The sequence below is a fragment of the Nilaparvata lugens genome, chromosome 5 (genome assembly GCF_014356525.2).
Source record: "Nilaparvata lugens isolate BPH chromosome 5, ASM1435652v1, whole genome shotgun sequence".
NCBI lineage: Eukaryota > Metazoa > Arthropoda > Insecta > Hemiptera > Delphacidae > Nilaparvata > Nilaparvata lugens.
Window position 1 is genome coordinate 12,653,604 of NC_052508.1, and position 12,295 is coordinate 12,665,898.

Sequence of the window (12,295 nt, forward strand, 5' to 3'; positions counted from 1 at the left end):
CAGTTGATAGAGCTTATCAATGACTTTTCTAGGTATGAATTTGATCAAAATCGTTAGAGCCGTTTTCGATAAAATCGCGAAAAACCCCTGTTTTCGACAACATTTTCGCCATTATTTCAGCCGCCATCTTGATTTCCATTTGATCGAAAATGTTCGTGTCGGATCCTTATAGTGTAAGGACCTTAAGTTCCAAATTTCAAGTCATTCCGTTAATTGGGAGATGAGATATCGTGTACACAGACGCAACGCACATACACTTATACACACACACACACACACACACACACACACACATACAGACCAATACCCAAAAACCACTTTTTTGGACTCAGGGGACCTTGAAACGTATAGAATTTTGGCTACCTTAATTTTTTTCGGAAAGCAATACTTTCGTTACATATGGTAATAGGGCAACGAAAGTAATAAAACGTGTAGAAAACGTGAAATTAGGGTACGTTAAATTTTTTTGGAAAGCAATACTTTCCTTACCTATGGTAATAGGGCAAGGAAAGTAAAATTTCAGTACCCTTTCTTGAATAATTCAATCACAACATGTTTCAACATTGATGCCATTTTCAACTTGAATGGCATCAATGTTGAAACATGTTGTGATAAAATAATTCAAGAAAGGGTACTGAGATTCTTATTTTCTTTAATTTCTATTCATATGTCCTGTACTATGTCGAGTTTAACCATAGATTAAAGATAGCATGAGAGGATATCTCATGGTATAAGGCGTTAATGTTTAAAATGTCACTGTTATCTCAAGCCGATAGTGCTAGTAGTTCTTTTTCGTGAAGTTATAATATTATAAATGACGCTGGAAGTCTCTCCTACTGTACGCACCTTTACACTCACACCCTCTCACCTCAACAAAACAGTAATAATAGAGGTTTGTACCTCGGAATTCGCTGACTCCATGTCAAACTGCCGTATGAATCAAAACTGTTCTGATCATATGGTATCTATATCTCTCTCTTAAACTTATAAAAGGCTAAGCCCCGACAGACTGAAATCACACCACAGCCCAAACTACTGAGCCTAAAAACTTGAAATTTTGCACGATTGTTTATGGTAACCTGAAAACATCCACTAAGAAGGATTTTCAGAAATTTGCCCCCCTGAGGGAGGCAAATTTCTGAAAATCCTCTAACAATCGTGCAAAATTTCAAGTTTTTAGGCTCAGTAGTTTGGGCTGTGGTGTGATTTCAGTCTATACGGACTTAGCCTTTTATAAGTATACTAGCAAGAACCCGTGCTTCGCAAGGGTCTATTTTAAAACTTGACTTCTTTCTTGAATTCTGAGTTAGCCAAATCTATCAACCCATAATAGACAGTAGTCGACAGTAATTATTTGCTTGAGTTTAAAAAATCGGCTTGGAATATGGAGCATAAACGACCTATAACATGAAATATTTCCTTATACTTTATTTCCTCCATGGTTAAACTTAGACACATGCTTCCCATGCATTTATAAACTAATAATAATTACTATAAAGAGTCCATGTATGAGACTACTATGTAAGCTGTGTAACTTACTGCTATGTAAAGCTACAATGTAAGGTACTTCTCAGGTATTTATGGAACCACTTCATCTAAACTGTAAGGTACTTGTCAGAGTTGTGTAATTGATGATTAACATTCAATTAGATGACAACCCCTACACACCTTTCCCAAAATTGCACATTATTGCATAACAGCAATAATAATTGCTTCTGAAGTTCCAAACTCATTCAACTGCTTGTTTAATCATTACTTCTCAAGCAAAGGGTGCTCAAGTAGCGGCTCCAAGTCAAACTTGAAGGAATTTGATAAAGTTTCAAGTTGTTCACAGATAGAACCCTGAACTCCAGTTTTCATCCTTGATAATAATCTGCCAAATTATGTGCTACAAACCTGTGTACTTCATGAATGCTCCAAACGAATTAAAAACTATTTAATTATATTATAAATAGAATAAAACAAATAATCGAAAGTGGAGAGTGTTCACCGGCTAACTAAATTTCATACGATTTAACAGGATAGCAAAAGAACTCAATGGTTGAGCAGTAGGCCATTGATATGAGTGTTGTAAGGAATTTTTAGAACAAACGTACTTCATAGACCAGGAGTCTATAATCTCCTGTAAACTGTATTTACTAGTTTTTCTAGTTTTTGTTGCTTGTATCACTCATATTCAATATTAGAAAATTCTCATATAGTATTGTATTTTTTCTGCTGATATTTTCCTTTGTGATATTGGTGTTGAGCTTTTGGAAGTTGAATAACAATGAATGATAAATAAATCAGATAATAAGAATAAGCAGCTGTTGAAGGATATTATCTGAAGATAATATTTGTTTGTTAGAAAGAACAGTTTATTTAGATACTTGGAAATGTAGTGAACATGAAAAACTGGTTGTTTTTTATTCTGATATTTCATATAAGAAAGTTTTTAAAAGGTTACTATGGTGTAATTTTTCAACTAATAATAAATATATAATTATTACCTCATGGATAAGTAGACCACTATTACTCCTTCAATGATAGACTTTAAAACCATACTGTTTGTGATGCTTAGCAATAACTTTTCAATGATATCATAATGATTGTGCATAAAACCACAGTGAAGTGACACTATTCAACAATGATGTATGATCTACACTGTACTTCAATAATTTCATTTTTAGGAAATTCAAGATGAAATTTTGTCAAGATTCGATAGAATTGGTTATCAATGATACAGTATTAAAGCAGCATGATACAGAATAGAGATGAAAGACAGCATGTTATTGCAATATTATCCAATCATTAATATTATTACACATACAGAGCCATAAAGTCAGCATACTTTGTATTGTGAAAATTATTAATCTGCTGTTGCAGAAGTCCCCAGAGTATTTGGTCGCAATTGGATTTTCCTTCAATTGATTATAAATTAAATAATTTATCATAATCTCCTCATAATACATTACTGTATTCAATTTTCAATTAATTCACGCTAGATTAATCTAGATTAGTTACTCATGTTATGATTAATCAAATGCAGTTTATCTCATAATTTGTGTTATTTTTGAATCATTGTGGTTTCAATACTCTTTATTCACCGCTACTCCAAGCATTATATGTGGTACATTAATTTTATTGAGAAAATCTACCTTTTTTAGTATAATTAGAGATGAATGTTACTAATTAAGTTAACTATTCTATCTGAACGAAGTTAGTGTAGTGTCAATAAGTGTCCAATTTATTAGCTGATACCATAGAAATTAAACTTCGTTCTAGAAGCTATGCTATTACAGTACTTTCAATTTCTGCTAGTGGACTATTTCTGAAACTACTAATAATTATGCTAATAATTTCTATTTCTACTAGTGAGCTGATTGTTCTTTGAATCTAGAAGCGTTCACATAAGTTTTCTGTGATCTGTGTTTTTTTAGTGTGCGTTTGATATTTTTTATTTGTAGTTTGATGTAGTTTTGTATTTTGATTCAAATTTTCTTTTTTGGTTGATTGTTCGTTTCAAAAATATATTGCTTCCCACTTTGATAAACTTCAAGCTAATGTTTGTATGAGGAATCTATTTTTTTGATAAAAATAATCATATGTATTCTGATGATTGCGAGAGAGCTTCTTCTATTCAAATGATTCCGCCAGGATCTTTTCTATTCATACCAATGATTCCAATATTTAGAATATTATTTTATTCACAGATTTCTTCTCGTTTTGCAGCTTCTTCAGAGTGCTACGACGATCGGCTTCAAATGTTCAACAACAGCTGCTATCTGTTTGCTGGCTACCCTGAAGTCTACTTTTCTAAGATCTGAGCCAGCTGGTGACAGGACAATAGCGCTACAGACACACGAAGTCTGCTATCTCTTCATAGTGAATGATTTAATAGAATCAACAGTTGCCAACAGTTTGCAATTGAATAATCTTATCTTCTCTAATTTCGAGCTTATTTTCAATTTTAGGTGGAAATGCTACTGAACATTAATTGTAGAGATTTTCATGTTCAATCTCTTCCACTCGAAATTCTTTGTTTAAATTGTATCTGAAGCATGATAATAATTGGGAATCTAAAATCAAACTTTGCATAAATGGGGTGGAGCTCCTGATATTTTTACAGATATGGGACTTGTGGCAGTTGATAGAGCTTATCAATGACTATTTTATATAGGTATGAATTTGATCAAAATCGTTGGAGCCATTCTCGAGAAAATCGCGAAAAACCCTGTTTTTGACAACATTCTCGTCATTTTAGCCACCATCTTGAAATGCATTCGATCGAAATTGTTCGTGTCGGATCCTTATAGTGTAAGGACCTTACGTCCTACCAAATTCCAAGTCATTCCGTTAATTGGGAGATGAGATATCGTGTACACAGATGCACATATACTCATACACACATACAGACAGTACTCAAAAACCACTTTTTTGGACTCAGGGGACCTTGAAACGTATAGAAATTTAGAAATTGGGGTAACTTATTTTTTTTCAGAAAGCAATACTTTCCTTACCTATGGTAATAGGACAAGGAAAGTAAAAAATAGGATGCTACCGTCCTACATACACTGCTTTAAACTATCAGTAGATTAACTTACTGATATAAACTGACAGGCTTGTTTAAATGTGGAGCATTGATATTATCTCATGAGGGATACTAACAGGTTAAAGTGAATTAAACTTAAATGAGATCTTGCTTCACAATGTCAGTATTAGTTGAGCGGGAAGATTTATTCTATATCATGAGGATTACTGACAATTTTAAGTGAATTACCGAAAGTGTGTGTATGCATACTGTCAGTATTAATTGAATGCGAATAATTCATGTTATTTACAGGGAATTCCGACAGTTTAAAGGGAATTTACCTTCTCATATGGTGGCAATTTTCCCCACACTGTCAGCATTAGTTGAAAATGAGAAGCATTGAAGTGACTTATGAGAAATACTGACAGTTTTAAGTGAATTACACTGTGGTGAAAGTTTACCTAACAGTGTCAGCATTAGTTGAATTGGAGGAATTCGTGCTATTTACAAGGAATTCTGACAGTTTAAAGGGAATTTACCTTCTTTTATAGTGGGAATTTTCCCCACACTGTCAGCATTAATTGTATGGAAAGCATTATTCTTATCTCATAAAGAATTCTGACAGATTAAAGTGAATCTCACTACAGTACAAAGTGGACTCATTGAAGTTGAAGTGCACTGGCCGTGTAATTGTTGGAGAGCCACTTTCTGATAATAACAATACGAGTCGTTGATTTTTATTGGGTTTTACCTTTTGTTAAATTGTACTGGACTTGTTGAATGAGGTGTGCTGGACCTAGAAGAACGGAGATGATTATATTGTTTTGTTGAATAGAGCTATTCAGTTTCTACAATTTTGTTGTATGCCATTGTTTTGGAGATTCATATCCTCTTTTTTATCTAATGAAGAGAGGCCATGTTCTCGAGCAATTTTCTATTCATACATTTTTCTAATATAAAGTGAATATGTGACATAACCAACATTTTGATTTGGACAGTATAGTATAAATTCGCAATGGGACAGTTTTGGGCATGAGCCTGTTGTGCCTTTCCTCATGTCAAGTATTTGTACACAATGTGATAAATGAATAAATAAATAATATTCTCACAGAAAACTCTCTTCAATGCAGTTATCCGATAAGTTTCATTCCACATGGATGCAAATAACTTTTTTTCTCTCCAGTTTACTAACGTAATTTAGCATAATGTTAATGGCTTAATATACGATATTATACGTATACTAGACGTCAGGCTCGCTTCGCTTGCCATATCCGTCTAGTCAGGGGGCTCCGCCCCCTGGACCCCCGGCTGAATCGTCCAAGAATGAGATCAGCAGGCTCGCTTCGCTCGCCTGCGTTTTCCATTTTGGGCGTTTTTATCATATGTTAGGACAAACCAGTCAGGGGTCCAGACTAAACGTCTGGCTAAACGGATATGGCGAGCGAAGCGAGCCTGACGGCTAGTAACATAATATTCCCAGGATTGAAGTAGCAGTGCCCAATCAATTTTTCCGCGATAAATGCATTTAAATCTTAAACTTGGTGCCAACCTAACAAAGTCAACTCAACTTAATGCCAACCAGACAAAGTTATCAATTTAGTTGCCAGTTAACAACTGTTTCGAAGAGGTACTCTATCTAGATTTATAGTTCTATAGTAACATAAATATGATATGGAAATTTCAATTATAATTAAGAGATTGGGAGAAGAAGAATATATAAATGCTAGAATACGAACTTTAAACCCTTAAAAACAACCCTTAGAGTTAAAATATTGACAAAAGATTTCTTAGTGCGCCTCTAAAGGGCCAACTGAAGATACCTACCAAATTTGAACGTTTTTGGCCCGGTAGATTTTTAGTTATGTGAGTGAGTGAGTGAGTCAGTCAGTCAGTCAGTGTGTGAGTGAGTGCCATTTCGCTTTTATATAATATAGACTGTGTACTATAGTATACATATATTAAGCCATTAACATTAATGGTGGTATACTATATGGCTATAACTAATAGTATACTAATGTTAATGGTTAAGCCATTAACATTATAGTATACCACGTATACTATTATTATTCACTTTGATATTTGTAATTGATTAATACTGATTTGGAACTGTTGAATAATCATTTATTTCTTGAGTTTGATTTAATTTTATAGTGTCATTTTTTTGTGAATGTTACCATAGGCAACAGCCTTGTAACAATTGTCAATAAATATCTCATCTTATCCTTTGACATATCACTAACTTATCCATACTATAATGATTATTGTACATTGTGTTAACATATCAGTACAATCAAGATCAAGCTTGCTGTCTTCAATCATCAAGATTCTAAAGAAGATTAAATAGGAAATTATGGAAACATAAAAGGGAAAGAATAGATAGCTCTTCACTGTACCTCTATAATTACTATTCTTCCATGGTCTATTCTCTTCTTAGTTAACTCTTCACTTAGTGACTTAGCTCACCTAGAATGAGATTTATGACTTCTTCCATATCTATTATGCTTTTTCGTTTTGAAGAAGTAGAATTTGCTCATTTTTCAGGCTGTTCAATCACTAAACATGAGAAGTTTTGTGACATACTTGTGCACATCTGTGTGGGAAGAATACTAATCCCAAATTAACATCCACATTCCTAAAAACACTTCATCCATATGGGCTACTTTTGTACAAATTAATAAAAACAATACAAAAACTTGAAGTACCCTTTATTATAAAAAACTTTAAAATATTTCAACGACTAGTTCAACTGATTTTCACTTGAAAATGGCCTAAGTTATGGTCGAAGCTGATCGTTGACATATTTTTAAGTTTTTTTTAATAATAAAGAGTGCTACAAGTTTTTTATATTGTTTTTATTAATTCACACTCCTGTATTGAAGTTATTGGAACCCAAAAGAGTTGCCGTTTTCTATTCTATCAAATCACAACTAGTTTCAACCAAGTTAATTAGGACCAATTTCGAATAACACTTGAACATTAATGAGTTGAAACTAGTTGTCATTTGATAAAATAAAAAGGATAATTGATAACTCTTATTGTGCCTTAACAATATTCTAATCAACATTGAATATGTTTTGTTCATTTCAGAGCTAAAATAAAAAAATAATCTGAGAACTCGACATCCTGGAGATGATCTCAGTTAAATATTACTGTTGTTTCAATGGTTTAATAAGAATTTTCATCCCTTGAAAAATCTCATTTCAGTCCTGGCTAACATAGAAGCATGAAGAAGCAAGGTTATCAGTTCTCAAAAACCAAATAATTTGAAAACTCGACATCCTGGGGATGGTTTCAGTAGAATTACTGTTTTTTCAATGGTTAGGGAATTCTAATATCTTGAAAATGCAATCCCAACTACCATGGCAGCATGAGGATGCATGTTGAAGGTTATCAGTTCTCAAAAAACAAATTTTCTGAAAACTCGAAATCTGGGAAAGATCTCAGTTGTTACAATCTATGTTTTGACGTTTCCATAATTTGAATCCCTCGATGCATCTCATTGCAACTAGGCCACCATATAGAATTATGAATGGAGAGATAGAGATGTAGGAGATATAGGTATGATAGAAGATAGAGATGGAGGATACCTCTCATACCAGAATTCATCACGCTACATTACAGTCGCAGGCTACATGAAATAAAAACGTGGCATCATGCAAATCAGTTGTGTGATATACTAATGGATGACGACTCGAACTGAAACCCCAGAGCTATGCGAAATGCGTGTAAAAGTGTGTAACAGTGTAACAGTGTGCACAGTCCTTACCCCATCTGAATAACACGCCAAGTCACCTCGGATTATTATCATTAGTGTGGGTCGGACCCATAATGACAGTTCGCGCTAACAGAGCAGAAAAAATGTCAGGATGTTCTGACTTTTCTTCGTTTTCTGGTTCTTTTTCTCCTTTTCTTATTTTTCTCCTCTTCTTCTTTCCCACCTCTTTTTCTTCTTCTTCTTTCTCTTCTTCTTCTTCTTTCTCTCCTTCTTCTTCTTCTTTAATCTCTTCATCTTCTTCTTCTTCTTCTTTTTCTTCTTCTTCTTCTTCTTCTTCTTCTTCTTCTTCTTCTTCTTCTTCTTCTCGTCCTTTTATTTATTTTATTCACAATCACAAATCATAATTAAAATATTATTGGGAGAAGACAACAGGCATAGCCCAAAACTGTCTTCTCCCAAAGTTTTACAAATAAAAGTTTCAAAAAAGAATGAGGTAAAATTTCACTCTTCACTTCAAAAATTCCAATTTACACTTCAAAACTAATGACTAAACTAAGAATTTTCAATTTTAAAACTAATTAACAACAAAAATATTCCACTCAAATCTCTATAAATTGGAAATTTTTGAGTAATTTTACAAAATTTTGAGCCAGAAAAGAAACAAAACTTTTTCTTCTTCTCCTTCTTCTTCTTTTTCTCCTTCTTCTTCTTCTTCTTCCGAAAAATGTAAAAAAGGTAAGTTTCACGTTCCTTTTCCGTGCTTCTTCATCAATGAACTACCTTCTTGATCTCGTAATTTCTCTCCATCCTCTTTCAACCCCCCTCGTCTTTTCATCTTTCTCATCTTCCTCTATTTTATCATCTTTTCTTCTGTTCTCGTCATATTATCTATTTTCTTATTGTAGTCGTGAGCCTTCTTCTTCAATAGTACAGACTAAATAGATGATTATCCATCCCTTCACTTCCGATACTTTCCTCTCTCTCTTTATATTCATCTTACTTTTACCAGGTCTTCATCCGCTCTCACCAACCTTTTCTCTCTCGCTTTGTATCCTCCATCACTTCAACATAATCCTCTTCTCCTTCCTTCTACTCCTTCTTTTTACTACTTTTTCATTTCCGCTCCTTTCTCCTCCTTCTTCATTCCCTTCTCCTTCTCCTCCCACTTCTACTTGTGCTCTTTCTCATCTTCCTCCATCACCTTCTACTCCTCAACCTCCTCCTCCCTGTTCATCACCTTTTCCTCCCCAATCTGATTCACAACCTCCTGTTCCCGTGGTTTCTTTCCATCTCCTCATTCTTTTCCTTTTCACTCCACCCTCTCATTCTCTCTCAATCCCTCAACCACCTCATCCTTCTCCTCCTCTTCCTCCCACTCTTCCTCTTTCTTCTCCTCCACCATTCATCTTGCCTCCTCCTCTTAACCATCATCATCATCAACACCATCCTCCTCCTCACAAAAAATCTAGAAACACAAGAGAAGATATGTCTGTAATTTACATAGCACATTAGAGGGAAACGTAATGGAGGTGGCATGTCATTTTGGCGGGAGCTCTGCCAGCCATGGAGTGGTGGTTGTACTCATATTCTAATAAATAGGGTGCAAAGGAAGCTTTAAAACAGTCGCCACTGGAAATAAACAGTGTAGGCTTGGGAATGGCTTCTGTCTTCACATTAATAACACACCATTTCTGTAAGAAATTGTTGTATTTCTATATTATTATTACATATTTACTACGGTATATAATAATATTGTAGAGGAAGGTTGAGTGGGAGATAGAGGCCAACTGTGTGGAAGGATCCTTAGTTCACTAGGGCATCCTGATGTCCTGGAAGGGCATCACCCTCCAGGTCGCAATAGGCAGCCTATTCATCTTTCAATTCTTTGAAACAGTCTGTAGTTTATAGCATATTATTGCTACAGAACTACACTTCCATATTATTCATATGACAGTTGTTGAACGAGTGTAACGAGTTTCCATTGAAGAATATTGAGACTTGAGTATCGTTTTCCGTTTGTGCGTTTGTTTGTTCGATGATAACTTTGGAATGCTTTCATCGATTACCTACCAATTCCCAACATATATATATATATATTTAGAGTTTATGACATATATAACTACAAAACAATATCTTCGGACCGGTTGATCTAGTGATGAGGAGCTTCAACAAACTCCAGTTTGCTAGCACCGCCTGAGTCGTAGGTTCGAATCACGCCGGTTGCATGGACGTTTCATCATCCATGAATCCACTTCGCGCTCTTCATTACCCACAAACAAGAGAATTATTTATTTTGGCATCATCCGCAATGAAACAAGAGTTGCTCACTTCTTAGTTTTTTTGAGGATATGACAAGATAACATCAAAAGTGCATTACTGCAAAATATTATTGTGGTATTTATCACTACATATCACAAATCATTTTCAAGCTGGATTATTAAATGCATGTAATATTAATAACTCAATGAAAATGAGACCGTGATTCACTTGGCTTTCCACTGCAATAGAACAGTTAATAGAATATAAGCAGCATTTCAAGCTATAGTGCGGTCCACGTTATAATGACAGTATTTGATCAACTTTGATTTTGCTATCCCAGTTTATCATTCGACAAAGCCGGTGATACTATCCCTTTCTATGTCCACAACGATGCCAATTATGTTTTTGACAGTGTAGAAATATAATTAATCAATGCACAGAATCGGTATTGCTATTCTTCTATCTTTATCCACTGCCATTATAACGTGGACCTCACTATAGAAATTCGAGCGGTACCGCGTGCAATACTTCAGAGGGGTACGGACAACTCTATAGAAGTGTATCGACAAAAATTGACAGCATTTAATCAGATGTTACTTTTCGTACAAAATGAATGTTTTAATTTCTTCTCTAAATAGCTCTCTAGCCCAAGGGATCACCAACTAGTTGATCAGTTACAAAGTGTTTATCATCCCAGAATTGTATTTCAATTATATTTATGGATAATTCTATTTGTGGATAGAGTGCCTGCGTAGCAGCATAAATATCCCGGGTTCAAACCCTCTCAATACCAAAAGTTTTTTAACCAGATCACTCCCGTGTTATCGGATGGGCACGTTAATTGTCGGTCCCGGCTGAAGTATGACAGTCGTAAGGCCCATTGACGAGTTAAATTATATATTCAGGCGGTGGGACCTTCCCGCAAGGGAACCACCAACAAAAGCCATACGAATTTACTTTTTTGTATTTCCATATTTCTATAAGTTTGTAGTTATATAGACTACTAGCCGTTAGGCTCGCTTCGCTCGCCATATCCGTCTAGCCAGGGGGCTCCGCCCCCTGGACCCCCGACTGGATCGTTCAAAAATGAGATCAGCAGGCTCGGTTCGCTCGCCTGCATTTATCATTTGAGCATTTTTATCAGTAAACAACTGTTTCGAAGAGGTACTCTCTCTAGATTATAGTTCTATATTAACATAAATGGTATGGACATTTCAATAATAATTAAGAGATTGGAATAAGAAGGATATACATGCTAAAAGACGAACTTTAAACCCTTAAAACGACCCTTAGATTCAAAATTTTTCCAAATCCGTTCTTAGTGCGCCTCTAAAGGGCCAACTGAACATACCTACCAAATTTGAACGTTTTTGGTCCGGTAGATTTTTAGTTCTGCGAGTGAGTGAGTCAGTCAAGAGTGAGTGCCATTTCGCTTTTATATATATAGATACTGGTCTAAATATTATATTGGACGGTACAAAACAAACACTCATAGAACACTTCATCCATATGGGCTACTTTTGTACAAATTAATAAAAACAATACAAAAACTTGAAGTACCCTTTATTATAAAAAACTTTAAAATATTTCAACGACTAGTTCAACTGATTTTCACTTGAAAATGGCCTAAGTTATGGTCGAAGCTGATCGTTGACATATTTTTAAGTTTTTTTTAATAATAAAGAGTGCTACAAGTTTTTTATATTGTTTTTATTAATTCACACTCCTGTATTGAAGTTATTGGAACCCAAAAGAGTTGCCGTTTTCTATTCTATCAAATCACAACTAGTTTCAACCAAGTTAATTAGGAC

The 12,295-nt window shown here is 34.7% G+C and overlaps 1 protein-coding gene across 1 annotated transcript in view; it reads left to right on the forward strand.

Moving 5' to 3' along the window:
• The window catches only part of LOC111055403, a 273,287-nt gene that overhangs the window by 178,287 nt on the left and 82,705 nt on the right, over positions 1–12,295 (forward strand). The window contains exons 8-9 of the mRNA XM_039429382.1: positions 3,712–3,787; positions 8,153–8,183. Of these exons, the coding sequence (XP_039285316.1) occupies positions 3,712–3,787; positions 8,153–8,183 (107 nt within the window). The remainder of the gene's footprint in view (positions 1–3,711; positions 3,788–8,152; positions 8,184–12,295) is intronic.